The 20,346-nt window shown below is 57.2% G+C and overlaps 7 protein-coding genes across 7 annotated transcripts; 5 read left to right on the top strand and 2 right to left on the bottom strand.

Annotated features, from left to right (window-relative positions):
- Positions 1–47: 47 nt before the first annotated feature.
- PG998_012935 (uncharacterized protein) lies at positions 48–954 on the top strand (the record flags this gene model as incomplete). Its single annotated transcript, XM_066879751.1, has 2 exons — positions 48–268; positions 360–954. The coding sequence occupies 2 exons, from the start codon at positions 48–50 to the stop codon at positions 952–954; spliced, it is 816 nt and encodes a 271-aa protein (XP_066726135.1).
- Positions 955–4,197: 3,243 nt separating this feature from the next.
- On the bottom strand, positions 4,198–5,802 carry PG998_012936 (uncharacterized protein; the record flags this gene model as incomplete). Its single annotated transcript, XM_066879752.1, is given in 3 exon segments — positions 4,198–4,683; positions 4,695–5,020; positions 5,076–5,802. The coding sequence occupies 3 exon segments, from the start codon at positions 5,800–5,802 to the stop codon at positions 4,198–4,200; spliced, it is 1,539 nt and encodes a 512-aa protein (XP_066726136.1).
- A 1,007-nt stretch (positions 5,803–6,809) lies between these two features.
- On the top strand, positions 6,810–8,171 carry PG998_012937 (mannose-6-phosphate isomerase protein; the record flags this gene model as incomplete). The annotated part of the gene is made up of 1 exon (XM_066879753.1): positions 6,810–8,171. One exon carries the CDS (start codon positions 6,810–6,812, stop codon positions 8,169–8,171), a length of 1,362 nt encoding a protein of 453 aa, XP_066726137.1.
- Positions 8,172–8,665: 494 nt separating this feature from the next.
- Positions 8,666–9,073, bottom strand: PG998_012938 (uncharacterized protein; the record flags this gene model as incomplete). The annotated part of the gene is made up of 1 exon (XM_066879754.1): positions 8,666–9,073. The coding sequence occupies one exon, from the start codon at positions 9,071–9,073 to the stop codon at positions 8,666–8,668; it is 408 nt and encodes a 135-aa protein (XP_066726138.1).
- Positions 9,074–11,416: 2,343 nt separating this feature from the next.
- On the top strand, positions 11,417–13,137 carry PG998_012939 (uncharacterized protein; the record flags this gene model as incomplete). Its single annotated transcript, XM_066879755.1, has 2 exons — positions 11,417–11,754; positions 11,874–13,137. The coding sequence occupies 2 exons, from the start codon at positions 11,417–11,419 to the stop codon at positions 13,135–13,137; spliced, it is 1,602 nt and encodes a 533-aa protein (XP_066726139.1).
- Positions 13,138–13,621: 484 nt separating this feature from the next.
- On the top strand, positions 13,622–14,374 carry PG998_012940 (uncharacterized protein; the record flags this gene model as incomplete). The annotated part of the gene is made up of 1 exon (XM_066879756.1): positions 13,622–14,374. One exon carries the CDS (start codon positions 13,622–13,624, stop codon positions 14,372–14,374), a length of 753 nt encoding a protein of 250 aa, XP_066726140.1.
- Positions 14,375–16,601: 2,227 nt separating this feature from the next.
- On the top strand, positions 16,602–20,318 carry PG998_012941 (uncharacterized protein; the record flags this gene model as incomplete). Its single annotated transcript, XM_066879757.1, has 1 exon — positions 16,602–20,318. One exon carries the CDS (start codon positions 16,602–16,604, stop codon positions 20,316–20,318), a length of 3,717 nt encoding a protein of 1,238 aa, XP_066726141.1.
- Positions 20,319–20,346: the final 28 nt, after the last annotated feature.

Here is a 20,346-nt window from a genome sequence, read left to right on the forward strand (position 1 = left end):
AGCTGTCCAATCTACTAAAAAGGAGAGAACCCAAGCACAATCATATCATGTCTTCCTTCCCATACAAGAACGTCGTCGTAATCGGCGCCACCTCTGGCATCGGTCTCGCGCTGGCGGAGCGCATGATTGAGAACGGGGTTTTCGTCATTGGCGTCGGCCGCCGCAAGGAGCGACTCGACGAGTTCGTATCCAAACACGGCGCGGATAAGTGCGCCGCATCGCAGTTCGACATCACCGATCTGGAAAGCATTAAACCATGGGCTGAGGGGTAAGTTCCCCTCTATAAGCCAATACTACAGCCTCGCCCTCTCCCCGCTTACCCGCCCCCGGGAAACACTGCCGCTAACCAACAAACGCAGCCTCCTCAAGCAGCACCCCGACGTGGACGCCGTCCTGCTCAACTCGGGCATCCAGCGCACGCTGAACTTCACCAAGCCCCAAGAGATCGACCTGGCCCGCGTGCACCAGGAGATCACGACCAACTACACGTCGTACATCACGCTGCTGGCCTCGTTCCTGCCGCACCTGCAGGCGCGGGGCGGGGGCGGCGCCGCGCCGCGCCCCGCGGCGGTGCTGGCCGTGACGTCGGGCCTGGCCGTGGTGCCGCTGGCGCGGTGCGGCAACTACTGCGCGACCAAGGCGGCGCTGCACTCGCTGCTGTGGTCGCTGCGGGCGCAGCTGGCGGGCGACGCCGGCAGCCGCCACGTCCGCGTCGTCGAGATCCTGCCGCCCGCCGTGCGGACGGAGCTGCACACGCAGCAGCCCGACCTCGTGGCGCGGGGGCTGGGCGACATCGGCATCTCGCTCCGCGAGTTCACCGACGAGGCCTGGGCCGGCTTGACGCGGGGCGACGACGAGATCCCCGTGGGGCCCAGGCGGGAGCAGCTCGTCAAAATGGAGGAGGGGCGGCGGCTGGCTTTCCAGGGCATGGTGAAGGATGCTGGTACGACGTAGAGAGAATCAAATAGAAAGGCGTTGGATACGATTGCGCTGTTGGCATTTATACATGCACGAATGTCAACATAATTCATTCCGCGATATTAATATCATATATGAAGGCGGGACCTTGGAATAGACCTTTCAGTCCTGCCCAGTGCACATGCATGTCGCAGAAAACCCAAGCACTCGATCAACAAAGACGAGCCTCCTTGTCGTCGAAATAAGTCAGAAAAGCAAATCCACCGCCACATCATTACGCAGTCCTCTGCCCCTCCGTGCCTCCCTCGATGATCAGGAACACCACCCTTCAGCTTCTTCTTGGCCCAACGATACAGGCGCCCCGTCCCCGAGCCGCCGGGCGCCGCCCGGGCCATCAGCCGGTACTGCGCGTAGGGGTCCTCGCCGCGGGCCTCGGCGTCGCGGCGGTACCGTCGCGGCCCCAGGTGTGCGGCACGATGGCCGTCTTCTAGGTGTAGCTCCAGGGCTCCAGCGGATGATGCTTGCTTTTGTCGGGGGATGTCATGGTGGGGTAGGCCAGTAACCTTGGGGGCTGCGGGGGGACGGCAGTTGGGATTCGCTTGCTGTGAAGTGCCGGGCGGCTTGGACGGAGCTTGATGGCTTCAGTGGCTTGTAGATTGACGACGTGGGATGAGCAATGTCTATGGTTTGGCCTTGCAGTGATTGGAGATGTACCTAGTTTTATCCTTCCTTCTCGCCAAACGAGATGTCATGTGTAGGCTTGACTATTGAAAGTGTATGTGAGTTGGCTGCATAAATGGCGTTGGTTTCCCATTACGTTTAAATTCTCGGCTACCAGTTTTACCAGAACTCCCACCTCCCCCAGGTATTATCTCACGACAGGTAATTAGAGGGGTATCATGTAAAGGCTTTTATGCAAATTCTTTATTATTCCTCTTAGGCATTTACGCTCCTTCCAGTACAGGCCCCGGCGATCAATCAGAGAGTGTTTAATCAATAACCGCTTCTTATCATTGCCTTAGTTAATTAATAGTGGTGCGCAATGCCAGACAGACTTCATCTACCGCGAACCAGCTATGATCTGGTCCAAGTGACTCTCCAGTCGCTGGGGAGGAATTTGTTTTAGCGATGTCCAAGGTGCGATAACCTGGTTCGACATCGCGATGTTTCCAAGAGGCATGCGGGAAGTCTCGTCAACGCCAGACTCAATCTTGATTTCAGGGCTGTCATCCCTGTCCGCCAGTACGACCGTATTAGCTGAATTCCCCCACGATTACGACGTCGGCGGCGACCGCCTCGGTGTGTTCGCTTTCGTCCGGGCCAAGCTGTGCGTGAAATGGCATCAACGGCGCCACCCGATCCCGAACCAGAGCCAGAGCCGCCGGAACCACCCATGGGGGCCACGGCAGGGGGTAAAGCCATGCCGGCCGTGGTCTGCTCTCGTTGCAGCCGTGAAGGCCAGGACAGTCGGGGTGGTGATGACCTGCCTGGGCGTTGTCCGAACTCCTGCCTGCCAATGGCTATGTCGCTGAGCTCCCGCCGGGTCTGAACGATGTTCTCCTGCAGCATGTCGACTCGCTCAAGACAGTCCAGAACTTTTCTGAGCCTTTTGGGGGACAGTCTATGGCTTCTAAGGCCTCTGCAGAGGTTGACCTTGTCTCGGGCGGGGGAGTAATGGTCTGGGTAGGAATTGCTGCTTTCGCTTTGGGGGTCGGTGCTGTAGCTTTGCTGGTAGGGAGCATAGCCGCCGGCGTTGGGCCGTGGCTCCTGGCGGGAAGCCACAGCTACTGCCGACGGGTGGAAGAATGGGTTGACATTGGTAGGTGGTGGTAGCGCTGGCAAAAATGGGTTCTTGGGAGAGCTAGGTTTGAGATTTGCCGCGAAATGGTTCGCGAGGGTGTCCAGGGGCGCAGCAGCAGTAGGTGCCCGGTCGGCGTTGTTCCTGGTGCCTGCGAAGAGGCTAGTCCCAGGCAATGTCGTAGCAAGGCTTGTGGCAGCCTCTGGTAGCCTGCTTGGAGCGACCGCTGACCGGCCGAAGAGTGTAGAGCGTCCGACGCCTCGGCTGTTCAGTTGTGAGGGCAGGTTGGTTCTTGGGGGATCGAAGAACTAGGTAGATCCGCCATTGGGGACTGATGGCGACCCGAATACTGGTGGGGCCCGTGGAAGTGGCGTGGAAGATGAACTGAACACCTGGTCAGACGATGTGCCTTCAGAGGAAGCCATGAATGCTGAGTAGAAGTGGTAGTCGTCGTCGTTGATGGAGTATATTCAAAAGACATACGGTCCAAAAAGGGAGTGAGAGTGTTGGTTTGGGATGTCTACGCGTATTATGATGTTGTAGCGATAGATGGGGACGGAAGCCAACTGAAGATGAAGATGCAGTGCAGGTGGAAATTAAAAAGACATGAGCGAGGTCAGTCAGGTTTTGGGGGATGGAGTTAAACCTGTCGTGCTTTCGCTTTTGAGTGTTTGTCGGACGTACCTGCCGTGTCCAATGCAGTTGTGTTCATCTGAATGGTAAGGAGCGTTGATCAACTTTACACTCGGCAAGTTCGTCACGTTAACTCGAGTCCGACTTCTGAACCAGTTGGCTGGAAATCATTGACATTGGCTTGCGCAAATGCTGATTGATTGGAAGGCATCCCCATCACGCGACGACCTGCGTTGACTGCAAATACATTACAGCAGCTTGGCCTAGGTAGCATATCCACAACCATCCATTCGTTCCTCTTCTCTCTCACCCACACTCTCCCACGCGTGCACTATGCTGGCTTTGAATATCTATCGATTGCCTCGCGAACTAGTATTCCCGCTCTTTGTCGACTAAAATATGTCCCGGGAAGCTGCTCGCTATGTCTCGAAGAAGCCAGAGCTGTGCACACACACGAGCCGGAGACACGAGATTGGCAAACGCGCAATAACGGATCAAATACATCCGTCTTGGACGGTCTTCAGCCCACGTACTCTAAGCAAAGCATGCGAAACACGAAGAGACTGGTTGGCATTTTTCTGCTTCATCCATGAAGAAGCAACATCATGAATTGATTGGATCGCTGTATTCTAGCAATGAATCGCTGTGCCTTCAAACGGGCTTGATAAAAGACAAACAGTCCGAACCCAAGCCCATCCCCGATAAATGAACCAGGAATCCGTCTAGTCTAAGTAAAACTCCAAACACCATGTCCTTCCCTCCCAGTCCAATTTGCGCCATTCGCTGCCCTCCAAGAATCCCGAAGGAAACCTGGAATGAATCCCACAATGATAACCATGATGATAAGATCAACCCCGGTACTCCAAGACGTAATGACGGGTCACAGATTGCATCGTATTGCTGCTCTCTTCCCCCTCAAACTTCAAGTTGACGTTCCCGTCCTCCGTCATGCCCATGACCTCGGCCTTGTAGAATGTAGTCGTGTTAGGATACAGAGCCAGCACCACCTTGCCCGTGTCCAGCGGCGGCAGGGGGTCCTTCTCTTTGGAAATGACGATCATGTTGCTGGCGCTGGTGCGGAACTCGCTGCGGTTGCCGGCCTCGTCCGGGTCGGCGTCGATCACCTTGTACCGCCGCGACTTGCCCTCGCCTCGTACCTCCTGCACGTAGCCGAGGATCCAGTCGGTCGGTTCGTTGTTGGCGCCTTTGGGCTTGAAGGCGACGTGGTCCCCCTTGGAGAAGGACACCTTGGACCGCGCGGCGCTGGCGGCGGCCGAGGCGGCGCCTTGTGGCTCGACACTACCAGCCTTGGCCGCCGGCGTCGACCGGTCCAGCTTGGGGGAACCGAGTCGCGGTCCCCTTTGCTGCTTCCTGCCCCGCCGGCACTGCGTCGCGAGGCACTTGGGTTCGGAGACGGCACCGGCGAGTCGCCGGCCCCGTCAAAGTCGTAGACTGATGAAGACGCCGTAGCCGACTCCTTTGCTCGTTGTGTGGCGGACCGCGATGACGACGTCAGCTGATTCGTGGTTTCCATTTCATTGGCCTCTTTCACCGCTTTGAGAATTTTGAGCTGTTCTATTATGGCCTTAATTTCCTGCGCCGTGGCGTCCGTAACTTTGACACCGGCTCGAAGAAGCTTGTCCATCTCCTTAAGAAACTGGTTGGGTGATTCTGGATTTTCCATGTCAGCAAGAGAAGCTAGTATGCGCAGCAGGGGCCGACTCACCTCCAGCCTTGACCTTCGCGGCCGCGCTCTTATCGTTCGCAGCGACATCCCGGGTCAGGCGGCTCGTCTCGTTGATGGACTTCAAGACGGCCGTCATCCGTTCCCTGGTGTTCTGCCACAGCTGAAATTCCTCGCCACGGCCCACGGCCTCGTTGTTTCGGCTCGGGCCGCGCGGGCGGTTCCGTTGAGACATTTCGCTTTCTGACTGGGACAAATTCCCCGACTTGGTGGCCCGGTGAGATGTGCTCCGGGGCCGAGGACCAGCGTGCGCCTTCCTGGGAGGCGTCTCGTTCTCGGTAGTAGTAGCAACTGCAGCCGTCCCCCTGTACTGAAACGGTGCTGTGGCTTCTTCCGCTTGAGGTGCCGATGGCGGCTCCGGTGGACGTGACGATGATGCGGCAGGCGTGGGGTGAGAGAAATCGGTGCGAGACTGGCTGCGGGATTTGGACTTGGGGCGAGAAGGCGGTCGGGTGGCCGAAGGGGTGTCGTCGCGGGTTTGGGGTTGGGATTGCGAATGGGAGCGCGAATGCGAGTGGTGCAGGGTCGGCAGGTTGGAGGTCGAATTGTTGCGCGGCGAGTGGGCCGCCGAGGCGGAGGGAGAGCGGGATGCGGAGAAAGGAGTTGGTCTCCGGGGCCCGAGAGGTTCTTCCCAGTGCTTACTAAGTTCGCTGGAGAGCTCGTTGAGCTGCCTGGCGGTTCTGCGGGCTCGTGAATTGTTAGAAGCCATGGTTCTCGGGCTCGGGGAGAGCTAAGGAAGGGGGAGGAAAGGGGGGGTCGTGAAAGGTTGTTTGTTTTGAAAATACAGTGGGCTGCTAGACTGGAGACTGGGGGATTGGGTGGTAGGGAGAAGTGCCCATGTGGGAATAATGGGAAAGACGGAGGAAAAGAGGAAATCGCTCATGCACACTCACTATCCGAAAGAAGTCAAAGCCGATCCGCAGCAGAGAATCAATAGTTGGCAAATAAACCAAAACTGGAAGTAGTAGATGCAGTTGTGATGAACACACCAACACCCGGAGCCATGGGCAAACACGTAAGAATGATGATAGCAAGGGTATAGGTGTTAGCGCACGCAGCGAAGCGAAGCGACTTGCAATGACGACGATGGGAGGAATGGTTATATAGACAAGGGGGGCAACAGGCAACGGACATGGGATTGAGCTCTTTCGCAAATCAGTGCATATGGGAAAGTAGCGTGGATTCTGAATGCGCCCGCGAGCAAGCAATTGACACCGACCGGCACGACTAGACTGGACGACTCGATGCCGGACGAGACGAGATGAAGGTGGACTGGGAAGTGTGGACATGGAGTCGCGACTAAAACCAGACTATGCACCAACAAGGCGAAAGCGGATCTTGGACGGGCCAAGGCGAAGCGAACGATCGCATGCTTCCGAAAAATGGGCAGTGGCCTTATCGGGCTGGAAGCAGCAGGCGGTGAGGCCGATAAGGGAATCGACAAGGACATAGCTTCGCCTGGCTGCGTGGGGAAACGAGGGGCTGCACGACATAGCGAGACGTCAAGGTAGAAAGAACGGAGGAAGCAGCTGCTGATAGCGGGGTTGTTTCTAGGGGGGTAAGGTTTGGCAGTGAATACGAACAAGCTATGCCGTTCAAGCTTCACCGGACTCCCGTCAACTCTAAACGCCATCCTTGGTAAACATTGACGACAGACTGTCACATCGTCGGGTGTAAACAAAGTAACCACCTCTCACTTCCGTCACCGTTGTCGCAATGCAGGTCCCTCTCTTCCGTCTGCAATGCGGCGTCAACTCCTATGACTGGGGCAAGATCGGCTCCGACTCTGCCGCCGCTAGATTCGCCGCCGCCACCCCTGCCGACGACTTCAGTGTCCAGTCGGACAAGCCCTACGCCGAGCTATGGATGGGCACACATCCCTCCAACCCGTCCAAGGACCTGGAAACGGGCCGGACGCTGCTGGACATGGTTGACACGAACGAGGCGCTGCTGTCCTCGACCATCAAAGCCCGCTACGGCGCCAAGCTGCCCTTCCTCTTCAAGGTCCTGTCCATCAACAAGGCCCTCTCCATCCAGGCCCACCCCAACAAGAAGCTGGCCGAGCAGCTGCACGCCAAGGACCCCAAGAACTACCCCGACGACAACCACAAGCCCGAGATGACCATCGCCGTCACCGACTTCGAGGGCCTCTGCGGCTTCCGCCCCCTCGCCGAGATCGCCCACTTCCTGGCCGCCGTGCCCGCCCTGCGCCATCTCGTCGGCGAGGACGAAGCCAAGGCCTTCATCGCCACCGTCCGCGGCCAAGAGGGCGACGCCTCGCCTGACGCCACCGCCCAGAACAAGCGCGCGCTGCGCTCGGCCTTCGCCGCGCTCATGAAGTCGGAGCCCCAGGAGATCGCGGCCGCGTCCAAGAGCCTGGTCGCCGACGCCGAGACCAAGGGCGCCGAGTTTGCCGATGGCGGCGTCGAGTCGGCGAGCGGCGCCGTGCTGGCGGAGCTGGTCACCCGGCTGAACACGCAGTTCCCCGAGGACGTCGGCCTTTTCGTGCTCTTCTTCCTCAACTACGTGCGGCTGTCGCCCGGCGAGGCCATGTTCCTCAAGGCCGACGACATCCACGCCTACGTGTCGGGCGACATTATCGAGTGCATGGCCGCCAGCGACAACGTGGTGCGCGCGGGCTTCACGCCCAAGTTCAAGGACGTCCAGACCCTCGTCGACCTGCTGACGTACGACTACGCGCCCATCGAGGAGCAGAAGATGGCGCCGCGCGAGTACCCCTACGTCGTGCTCAACCGCGCCGCCTACTCGTCCAGCTCCGAGGCCGCGCTCTACGACCCGCCCATCGACGAGTTCAGCGTCATCCGCACCGTCCTGCGCGGCGACGCCGCCAAGGCCACCTTCGACCCCATCGACGGGCCCAGCATCGTCATCTGCACGAGCGGCCGGGGCAAGATTTCGGTGGGACCCACGACCAAGGAGGTCAAGGCGGGCTATGTTTACTTCGTCGGCGCCACGGCCGAGCTGGTGCTCGAGTCCGAGGGCGGCAAGGAGGACGAGTTCATTACGTTCAAGGCGTTCTGCGAAGTGGACAGCGCTTCCAACGAAGAGAAGCTGTAGAGAGAAGGAAGGGGGATGATGGGTCAGCTAGAGGGCCAAACTAATTAACGACGTGACACATGGACGAAGTTACGAATGAGGAGTCTAGAGGATGTGTAAAGATACCAAATAAACACAGTGACTTCTTGATCCACTGTCTTATTCATTCTAACTGATTCTCGTCGTGTTCATTCTGACTATCGTACGCCTATCGTAGACATTTTCTGACGTAGACTCGCGTGATTGACAGAGCCCCGTCGTGTGAGACGAACGAGAACCAGTAGTATATGCTATCAGCCCAGCAGATCGACGAAACACAGACCAGAACTAGAATCCAGTAGCCCAGAAAGTCGAATATAGACAGACCAAAACCAGGAAAAGACCCGGAAGAGAGACCAGGAAGAGAGACCAGGAAGAGAGACCAGGAAGAGAGACCAGGAATAGAGATCGGGAACAGAAACCAGAAGCAGACAACAGTAATGGCGTTGACAAGCCAAATAGTGGTCTTCACCAACCTAATCCAGGAGGCTGGGGATACTGGTGGCGTCCTTCCGGTTTGTATCACCGTAGTAGGTGACACGCTCGACGTCCTGGCCGACGTCAATCAGGGGACCAAAGCCATACGAGGATGACGAGACCTGGGCCCGCAGACGCTCCCGCTCCTCCCGCTCCTCCCGCTCCTCCCGCTCCCGCTCCTGCTGCTCACGCAGCTCCCGCTGCTCGCGCCGCTTCTGGAGCCGAACCAGCAAGTCGGGATCCATCTCGCCCACGACGATGCTGCGGATGGTCGCGTCGTTGGCCCAAGCCGGCTTGCCACGAGCAGGGGCCGACTTCTTGGTGCTCTGGGCCGGAGCCTTGGACGACTCGCTGGCCTGGGGCTGGGGCTGGGGCTGGGGAGCCGGAGCCAGACGGATGCCGTTCATGGCGCAACGCTCGGCGAAGTCTGTACGATCGGCTCTCGGTCAGCTCGCGATGCCGAAAGATTTAGGGAAGAGGCGGCGCCGTCCGTGTAAGTCGGTGGGGGTTCGATGTGTGTGGCCTGGGGATGGAACTCTATAGAAAAGAAAGAAAATACTAACCATGGATGGAAGAGGTTGAGACAGACATGCTGTCTTTGGGGGATAGAAGCTTGGAGAGATGACTTGAGAAGAGAACCCAAAGGAATAGTAGAGATTGGCAGTCTTTAGATGCAGTCAAGTGCTTGAATGGACTTGAAAGCAGACGTTGGACGTTGGACTACTGAGGAAGACTGGTAATCTTGGAGAGGAAAGAGTGGGAGAGATGACGAATGGAATGGGAGAGATGAAATTCAAACAGGCAGCTTGGGTCTTGTTGCTGGAACGCGCTCGAAGCCATCACAATCGGAGGTAATCGTCCGGATGTACCGAAGCTCGTAACCGCCCTGACAATAAGGCGCCAGCTTTCTCTCACAGGCGGGTGGTCTCAATGTCAACAAAGAGGATACACTCAATCAAAAATATTTATCCTATGCTTTGCCTACCTGCTGGAAGCTCAGGATGAATCCCATTTACATATTCCAACTTGGAGCTCCTATTTCCATATGGCGTGGGGTTTCAGGAGAAGTTTGGGACATCTCAACGCTCCAAGGTGTACCAGACGGCTTGGATACTGCTCTCTCTGATCCCATTCCATGCTTATACAGGGTTTCCTACGTTTGGTACATATTTCAGTCGGTAAGTTCCATCAAACCTTTCCAATCCCCGTTGGCGACGCTACCCTGTGATTACCTTTGCTGATTACCCTGTACAAATATCCCTGGCATCAACCCCTGAGACAAAGGCTCATTCAAAGCTAGCGGCTTGGAGATAAGTACAACTGACACCTCCATCCTTAGAACACTTATACTAATAAAGGCCGGCGGCCACCTTGCCCCTATCTACAACTAGTTCTCCTCCACCCGTCTCTTCAAACCCAGGACTTTGCTCATTGCGTAATCCTGTCAGTCGCAACAAAAGTGAGAGGTCAAAAACAAGACATAGTGAACCCTTTCCACGACGATACGAGGAAGAAGGAGAAGAGGAAAGACAAGCTAACGAGGCTTACCATGACAGACTGCGGCGCGAAATACTCAAGGATCTTCATGCTGCCAGCATGGACACCCTTCCAGACCAACCCACCCCCCCTGGAGACGTCCCAACAATATTTCCCACGACCATCTCGGCGAACGTTTCAGCCGGCTGTCCCTTGGGATTTAACTCGCCGCTAGCCTAGCCCGCAATTGTCTCGTCGATGGGCGTGTACAGGGAATTTGGCGGTAGCTCGAAAGCATCGTTATCGCGGAACCGGCTGTTGATGGTGCCGACCAATGGCATTCCTCACCTGCGTGCGTAGTAGCGAGGTTTGCTTCCGGGACCTGAAATTCAAGGCCAGAGGTCCGGGAGATGATATGGCCCATGTGTTCCATTGCGTCTGGCCGTTGGCACTTGAGGACGCTGCTCTGGCCGCGGCTGGCGCTTCATCCACCAAGCTGTTCGGATCGACATTACGATGATGAGTCGTTCTACGCGGAACATGTGTGATAACACGATTGAACCCCGCGATGGGTTCGAGGTAGTGACATTCCATTTTATTTATTCTTTCTTTGTTTTCTCTCTGTTTGGTGCCTAGCTGTGTGACAATAGCGAATAAGCTAGAGTCACAAAATTAAGGTCCAATCATCCATTCCCCCTTTCGCTTCACGATGTGCTCCGTGATCATCCCATCGTCCATCGCTCTACAGCTCAGTGTTCTACGTCTATTGATATATCCTCAACATCCACACTATCGAATATCTATGCGGCAAGAGTAATGCCTGATTTGTGATCGAGTTCTTGCCTTTGCGTCGCTGACAAATACGACTTGCTATGAGTGAGACCCGCGCATTTACGAAAGCTGCATCGCGAGTTGGCGATATCCACATAAGTGCAGGGCGAATGCAGATGGCTGACGGCGGCTTTAGCAACCGTTGCCGATAGAGAAGCAGAGGCATTCCTCAAATGTATAGGGCGCATGCGCTGCTCATGGATGGAGACGACTACTAAAGCCAGAAGTCAAACCACGGTTATGGTCACAATTTCGTTGGAAGGTGGATATGATATAAGCTGGCAAAATGGAGGGTGGATGACTCCATTCCCATGCTGCCGTTCATGCTTATATGCTTTCATGCAGACGAGACTAGAGCCCTCTGCATAGAACCACAATACAACAGCCTGTCTAGATGCTCACTTCCCGTCCGCCCATCCAAGTGACAACCGTAATTCCCCTCCATGTCCCCCTCCCCCAGTCGCTCTCGTAACCATCGACTTAAGTTACGACCTCTTGCGGGCGGCCAGCTGAGCCTCAAACAAACTGGCAGGGGTGACTACCTCTCCCTCTGCAACCATTGTGCCGTTATTCGCCTTCCCCTTGGTCCCACCGCGACAGCCGACGCACCAATTCGTTCCCAGCGGCGGGCTTTGTATCTCGTAGTCGGCGTCGACGTTCCAGGCCACACCGCTGTTGATGGCCCAGCCGTGCCCGCTGCCATGATCTCCCCGGTTGATCAAGTCGGTCGTGGTAGTGGAGTTATCCACCAGAAATCCGTGTGCCCAGTGAGCATGGGGCTGTTAGAAGGATAATCGTTAGTAAATGACGACTAAGACCAATATCAGCTTGGGGATGGGGAGTTGCCTACTTGAATCTGCATATTGGGCTGCGGTGCCGCGTAGCGCACCACACAGTTAGGACCCGCCGTGAGGCCCTGCGTAACAACGGGAAACGCTTTCATATCGACCTTGTCGTCCGAGACGCGGGTGGCGCTGTCGACGACGAGGACCTGGGAGCCCGAGACGCCGATGTCGGCCGCGTAGCCGTGGCTGCCGTCGGTCCTGCCGTCGCGGGTGATGACGAGGCGCTGCAGCGTGAGGCGCGACGCGTTCGCGGCCACGTTGACGGCGTTGTTGTAGCCCGTGACGGCCACGTCGCGCGCGTAGCTGTCCGTCGTCCACGCGAGCACGGCCAGGGCTGCCCCGCCGAAGCACTTGGCGTCGCCCTCGCGGCCGATGGCGTGGCCGGAGCAGCTCGGGCGGAGGGCGATGCTCAGCGCCTCGAGGCCCATCTCGGTCGGGGCCGCGGGGGGCGTGTAGGGCGCCAGCTGGGGCTGCATGTAGCGGGCGTCCAGCTGGTCCGTCAGGGGCACGTCCAGGGTCACGGTTTGGGACGATATGGCTTGGATCTTGCGCGGCTGGAAGACGGTGTCTTGGGGCTATCCTACGGTCAGTGCCCTTTCGGCTTCTCGTGGTTGGGTTGCGTGACGTACGGTAAGCCAGTGTTTGTCTTTGCCCAGGTTTCCCATCCCGTTCGCGTTCACCCACTTTTGCGTCACGGCTCTCTGGACGTACACCGACTGTCCGACTTTCAAGCCGGAAGCGCTCTTCACCGTGACTTTGTTCGAGCCCACAGGGACATAGCTGTCGGTGATGTCCACCGGGGCCTCGACCTTAGGGTCTTTGACCTTGATACCCATGGTGAAGGCGACTTTGGTGCCATCTTTGAGCTGGATCTTGGTCTTGCCCGGGCCGTCCCCGCGCAGGCTCGTTCTGGGTGGAATGGTCACGCCGGACGCGAGCTGGTACTCGCCCGCCTTGAGATGCAACACGCCGCCGCCCGAGGACGAGATCTTGTCCAGGGCGTCCTGGATCCGCTTGGTCTGGTCCCCGCTCGCGGCGCTGAGCGAAGACGTTGCGGCGCGGTTAGCGGTGGGCAGAGGGTCGTTAGACGCATGGTAGCCGCAGAAGCTGAAGTCGGGGAGCTTGTCGCCTTGCTTTGTATGAAGCTTAGTGTAATCGACATTGACGGCCAGTGCAAGCGGCAGTACCACGGAGACGGAGATGAGCTTAGAGAGCAGCATGATTTGGATTCGCACAATGGCTTTCTCAATGGCAATGTGGATGGGCCTGTTTCCCTAATTCTGAATTGTGGACAGAGAGGAGCATGGGGGCATTTATAGCCTCGTCGCATCTCTTTTCTGCACTTTCAAAGTAACATAATACATCTGAACGGCTGAAAGGCTACTCTGGATTGACAGGGGCACTGCATGGTCTATTGCTTACTTCTTCCATTGTGTGCCAATGAACGGCCTAGCATCTCGCGCCATGCTCCTATATCTGGCTTTCCCTTACTAAGTCGTGTGCAGAGAAGTATGACTAAGGCGATAGGCAGGGCGAAGAAGGAAAATAAATAAATTATTCCAGGAGATTGTGCAAAGGTCTACTGGCAGTTGGTTGAAATAAACATTGTAGGTGGGGAAATCGTCGCCGTCGCAGCTGCGCCCCGAGTTTAGTGCCGTCAGCTGCCACCTTTCTAGTGCACCACAGGCAGCAGGATGATCATTGTATCTCCTTGTATCCGGTCAATTGGCATTGGGAAAGTTTCTCTCATTTACTTGACCAACTTCACCAATCCCTTTTTGAGTATATAACTAGATGGGAAACATGACGTCCTCCAACACGAACACCAACCCCCACATCCCCCACATCCAGCTCCTGTGCATGCAGGAGAAGTACGTCACAGCCTTCGAGGAAGCCCGCCAACGCCACAAGCTGCCCGACACCATCTCCATCGCCGTCCACGACTATGCCCTGTCGCAGCTGCCGGCGTCGGTCCAGTTCGACACCATCGTGTCGCCGGCCAATTCCTACGGCATGATGGACGGCGCCTTCGACGACGCCATCTCGCGCGCCCTGTCGCCGGCCGACGACTACGCCGCCCTGACCCGCGCCGTCCAGACCGAGCTGTACCGCACGTGTCGCGGCTTCGCCGCCCCCGGCACCTGCACCCTGGTCGCCATCCCGCGCGACTTCGCGGGCCGCTGCCGCTCCCGCAACCCCTGGGGCGCCCGCCGCGTCGCCCTGTGCCCCACCATGCGCCTGCCCTCGGACGCCGAGTGGAACCGCGAGGTCGTCTACGAGTGCGTCTGGGCCCTGCTGTGCGCCGTCGACAACCACAACCGCGCGGTCCGCGAGGGCGGGGAGGAGGAGGAGGAGATTCGCAGCGTGCTCATGACGCCCTTGGCCACCGGGGTGGGGCGCGTGAGCCCGGAACGCTGGGCCTCGCAGGCCGTGTTGGCGCTGAAGCATTTCGAGGATGCGTCGCGGAACCCAGAGACGTGGAGCAAGCTGGGCTGGGAGGAGCTCGGTCGCTACTCCGTGGAAGTCGAGGCAACCTGGAAGCCGGAGAAGAAGTAGCCGGAGATGTTCTGCTACGGAAATCGTCTCAGGGGGTTTCTATTATATGCAACTTCTAAGCAGCCTTAGAACTAAAGGTCCGAAAGGTCGTTTTGCTCTAGCAAGCATGTAGAATCAAACACATGGTCAAAGCAAGCCACATTTGGCGCGTATATGCTCCCGGTAGCTATTCGAGTTCTATCTGACTGCAATTCTCCTTGACATTAAAGTGTCATCACAGCTTGGGAATTGCATTTTGCCTGGCCAGTATAGAGTTGAGAATTTTCAATAAGTGCTTCAAAAACCACAACCCAGAGCCACAAGAAAACGACCGTCCGCGCGAAGAGGCGTCAAGCCAAATGTCAAGGCGATCGCCGTGTAAGAAAGCCATTGACTTATCAGTTTGATTGCCTTTGTACAGGATGAGAGGCGTACCCCCCTCATATTAAAGCGGTTGTTGAATAGGTGGATTTCATCTCAGCTCACCTGGTCTGACAAAGTTGTTCAATACGTAGCGATGCTGGTTCTCACAGCGTGGAGGCCGAACAGGTGTTGCACTAAAAAGAATAGCCCCTTACTGTAGCTCTTCCCAGCGTGACAGTGTTCTGCACAGAAGCAAAGTGTCTTTTCCCCTCATTTCTGTCTCTTGTCCCGGCTATTTCGTTTTCCATCAGGCTGGCTGGTGAATGCAATATTGAATGCAGATCGTAAGCACTAATGTGTCTACATAGCAATGCAGCTTGGGAAGGTGTGTGACCTGCCCAAGCTGCGCGAGCTGTACGCCTATCAAAAGGCTAATATTGTTCTTCGTTTGCGGCCGCATACTCGTCGAGGATATCCCAGGCATGCTTGCTGCGACGTTGGATTATGTTCTTTCTCACCCTTGCCAAGCTAAACCCTGCAATAGGCCTATCAGCAGTCCGGTGATTGACGCCATTCAAAACCAACACATGCATCTCTTTCGTGGAGTCTCTCACTCGCCAACCCTGTTGACCCACTCACTGCCAGCATCTGCTTATTATTATCATTGCTGTAGATCATCCGGGGAACAGTCCGACTCCGTGAAGCTCACTCCACACTCTTTCCATTCCAATCATACTGGGGTGGCCGACCACAACAAAAGGCTCATGAAACCCGCATTTAGTCGCGGGGCCTTGTTGGAAATCTTTCTATCACTCGACAAACCTACTTTGAACAACTTCTTTGTACACATCAACTGCAACCTTTGTCACCCCAGGCACCACATTTGACGCCAGGCACCGTAGCGATTCCACGAGAGTCGAGAGAACGAGACTTGGCTCTCGAAGATGTTCTGCGATGATAATAGTGATGCCGATGTCGCAGGCCCCACGGAAGTAGGTAGAGGCCACCACTTAACCCCTACGCTCCTAGTCTAGCGAACCAGAGCTGACGGCAAGAAAGAAATCCCCAAGCCTGTGGCAGACAGCGCTTGATAAGCTCAGTATCGACGAGCGGAAGTCACTCGGTAACCTAACTAAATTCGATTCGACTACGGGTCCAGCCTCCATTATCAAAGCCATCGACCGCAAGCAGGCAGATTGCGTAGAGAAACAGTGGGTGCTCTTCAAGAGAAAGGATGGGCGAGAGGTCAAGCTGCGCAATGTGCTGAAAGATATCTGCACACACCTGAACCACTACAAAGCTCTAGGCGACCTAGTAGTAGAGCACGAACCTGGCTATGCTGCCATTCCCTGGGCCGCGGTAACGTTCCTTATTCAAGTGCGTCTACCCGCTGTCCCCTCAACTCCTTCACTGGATGAGCGGAAAGGCTGACTGATGCTCTCCAGATCCCAATTAATGACTTCGAAACGTTCGCGAGCTTGTCCGAGGCTGTGGAGAGGGTATCCGGTACCATCGCCTTGTACGCCGAAGTGGAGGTAAAGATGCTGGTCCGCACTTCGGCCCTGACCACCCAGCTCGCCTCCGCATTGCTGAAACTATACACCGCCGTGCTGCGCTTTCTCGGAGAAGCGCTCGTGTACTACAAACAGGGCACAATTAGTAAGCTTTACACCGAAACCAAAGTGCTACACGAATAGCTGATTCGCCGAGTTGGACAGAAAGGATGATTAAAAGTGGCTTCTTACCCGCTAAGTCAGTAGTCGAGGAGCCCATGCTAAAGATCAACACCCTAGAAGTGGATGTCTTTAAACGAGTAGAACTGGTCTCCCATGAGTCTCACCGTTCTACGCTTGTGGACCTATCCAATCGCATCCAGCAATCCATCATGGCGTCCAAGGCCACCAACGAAGAACGGCGGGCCCAGCTATCGACCTGGATCAACGGAATCGATACTCAGGGAAAGATGGAAGCGGCACTGAAATTGCGCTACGAAGGGACTTGTGAGTGGGTGTTTGACTCTCAGGAGTTCAAGGAATGGGAGGGAGCGGGTGGTGACCGGGGACGTTTGTTATGGATTTACGGGCCCCCGGGGTTTGGGAAAACGGTGTTGTCGGCATCCATCATCAAGCATCTCAAGTCGAAGGGCAATGGATCGGTTGCCTACTTCTTTTGCGGCGGGGCAGACACCGACATGACCCGAGACCCCCACGCTATACTGCGATCTTGGCTGGCCCAGGTGCTCGACGAGGACGACGAAGTCATAAGGATCGCGGAGGCTACTTTTGGCACGCGGAAGAAATCCGCGCAGCTCACGCATCTGCAGCTCTGGCAGCTCTTCTCGGCCATCGGTGCAGCTGTTCCGGGGGTTGTTTTCGTTGTTGATGGATTCGATGAATGTGCCGACATAGACTCCGGCATTGGCTACCACAATAGGGACCCACGCAAGTTCTTCTTGCGCGATCTGGTTCAGAATATGGCCTCTACTAAGGCTCGAGTGCTGGTGGTGAGCCGCGACGTTCCCGACATACGCGAGTGGCTCAGCAAAGGGGGCAAGAACGCCGAAGCGGACGTCGAAGGGTTCGAGTATGAGATCACCGCGAACGACACCACGGCCGACGTGAAGGCGTTTACGCACTACATGGTCGATCAAAAGCTTCCCAGGAAGAAAGAGGCTCTGAGGCGCCACCTAGCCTCCCAAGCCGCCGAGAGGAGCGGCGGGATGTTTCTATGGGTCGAACTGCTCGGACAAGGAATATCGCGAGGTATGAACAAGAAGGAGCTCGAAACAAAGATCCGCGACATGCCCTCCCGCATCAGCGAGACATACGCGCGCGAGTTGGAGCGCATCTCGAAGCTCGAAGCCCATGAGCGGCAAAAGGCTGTCGCCCTCTTGCGCTGGCTGCTGTTTGCCGTGAACCCGCTTCAGATGAAACAGCTGGCCGAGGCCTTGGTGGTGTCGGACTCGGGCATCGAGGAGTACCCCTTCGACGACCTGCCGGACGAGTGGGAGGACGGGTTTGTCGACGAGTACTACGTTGAGGAAACGGTTCTGAAGAGCTGCGGCGCGCTGGTGCGTTTGCGATCCAGCCACGAGGAGACCCCGCTGGCCGAGCAGACGATTCATTTTGTGCACTTATCCGTGCGGGAGTACTTGCTGAGCCAGACCGACCACGGTCCCTGGGCCGATTGGCTGTCGCTGTCCAACCGAAGTGTCGAGGAGGCTGCTCTATCCAAGGTTTGCTTGCGGTACCTGAACTTGGAGATCTTCCGGGAGGTGCCGAGCAGCACCCACCTGTTCCCCTTTCTGGACTACGCGGCATGGGCGTGGTATTTCCACAGCTTTCATGAGCGACCGGCGCCGGCGGAGGAGATTGTGTCGCACACCAAGCGTGCCTTCGATCCCACCACCGATGGCTGGAAAGTCTGGACGCCCATTCTCGAGACTAGGCTGTCTGAGGCCATGGACGGGGACCCCCTGTACCCAAGCGAGGAAAATGCTGAATATAGTGATGATGAGCGGGAATTAGAGTGGACTTCAAGCACATCGAGTGACGAATCAAATGACGTAGCCCTTTCTGCTTCCGATGACGAGGATCAGAAGAGGGAGGAAAAGGAGGAAGAGGATGTGAATGAGGAGGCTAGTTCAAGTCCAAAAGAGACGCAAGTCAGAAACCCTGTATACTATGCATCACTCCTGGGCCTAAAGGAGGTAGTCAAGTGGCTGTTGGAACAGGGGCTCGACGCCGCCTGCGTAGGGGGGCGGTATGGCTTTCCCCTACAAGCGGCGGCGGCCGGCGGCCACACGGACGTCGTCGCGTACCTCATCCACAGCGGCGCGCCGGTCCGGCAGGTCGGCGGCGAGTTCGGCACGGCGCTGATGGCGGCGGCGACGCAAGGCACCCTGGAGGTCGTGCGAGCCCTCGCAAAGGCGGGCGGCGGCGAACACGTGCAGCATCGCGACGGCCGCGGCCGCACGGCGCTCGACCACGCGGCGCGGCGCGGGGACTCGCCCATGGTCCACACACTGCTCGACCACGGGGCCGTGGTGACGCAGAACGCGGTCGAGTACGCCTGCAGCTACGGCCACGCCGACGTGCTCCGCTTCCTGCTCGCGCGCGGCGAGATCGGGTTCGATATGGGTAACTCGCGCCACGTGCAGGCCTACAGAACGGCACTACGTGACGGCCACTTCGAAGCCGCCCTTGTCGTTCTCGAGACCCTGGATGCGGATGTCATCGCGGCCCCGCTGCTCTCCGGTTGGACGCTGCTCCACGGCGCCGTCAGGTACCAGGTCCTGCCGGTACTACATGCACTCTTACACAACCCGGACCCAGCACGGCGCGCCGAGGTCAACCGCCGAGACTCGGAAGGGTTGACTGTGCTCGGGCTTGCTTGTGCCGTGGGAAACCTGGAAGTGGTGCGTGCCCTTCTGGACGCTGGGGCCGACCTGACGACGGAAGAGGGCGAGATACCGCCGCTGACGTATGCTGTGTCCAACACAAACTTAGCCGTCATTCGCCACTTGTGTGACTTGGGCGTCGACAAGGAGCAAAAGTGTTCGGGGTTCGTCACGCCGCTACTGCTCGCGGTGGAGAGAAGATACATCGATGCCGCCAGGCTCCTCTTGGATCTTGGTGCGATCCCGCAAGGCATCAACGAACACAGCCAATCTTCCCTGGTCGAGCACGCGGTCGAGGCCGGACAGGAAGTGATGGCGAGGATGCTGGTAGAACGGGGCTGCTTCCGCTCCCAAACACCCGACCCAAGGGTCGACGAACCAGAACAGGCGTTGCCTCTTCTCGTCTACGAGTGCGGCCATAGCGAGGGGCCTGTGCAGGAGTTTATGGCTTGCAAAGGGGTGGTCCGTATGGATCAAGAGACTCTCGGCGAGGCGCTGCGCATTGCCGCATTTCGGGGCTACGACGCGGTGGTGCGATACCTTGCGTCGCTCGGAGCGACGGCAAGTGCAGCACTGATGAACTCCAAGGATACCAATGGACGCACGGCGTTGCATCACGCGGCGGCGGGGAAGCACTGGGCAACTTGCGACTTCCTGACTGCACAGGGCGCCAGGGTCAGCGTGGAGGACAACATTGGTTCGACTCCCATCGACCTCGCCGTCCGCCACGGCTCTGTGGCTATGCCCTTCATTACGGCGCATATGGAGGACATGTTCGACCGGCTGACGAGGCGGCCGTCAATTCTGGAAGCCACCCACGGGATGGATTCCGGTCCCTCTCCCTCGGCTGTGCGCCGAGCTTTGACGGGTCACTGGACGGGCCACTACGAGTATCTCGAATGGCGGTCTTCGACCCGCGAGGAAACGACATTGAAAGTCTCGGGTACCTCCGGCGCTGGAAAAGATGGATTCCAATTCTCGGGATCCAACTCGGATCTGTACGGACCTTTCATGTTCCAGGGCTTCGTGGACCCGAAGGGATTCGTGTGGTGGGTCAAGCTGTACCAGAACGAATCTGCTGGTTGGCTGTATAAAGGGCGCCTGAGTCCTGATCTGGCAACGCTCAAGGGCACCTGGGGAGGGAACCGAAAGTTGTGGTATGGCACGTTTGTCATGACCAAAGTCAAGGACGAGCTTTGCTGAGACTTGGAGAATGCATATAGGCTCAGAG

Source organism: Apiospora kogelbergensis, assembly GCF_038363985.1.
Source record: "Apiospora kogelbergensis strain CBS 113332 chromosome Unknown utg000008l_segment0_segment0, whole genome shotgun sequence".
In the NCBI taxonomy this organism is placed as follows: domain Eukaryota; kingdom Fungi; phylum Ascomycota; class Sordariomycetes; order Amphisphaeriales; family Apiosporaceae; genus Apiospora; species Apiospora kogelbergensis.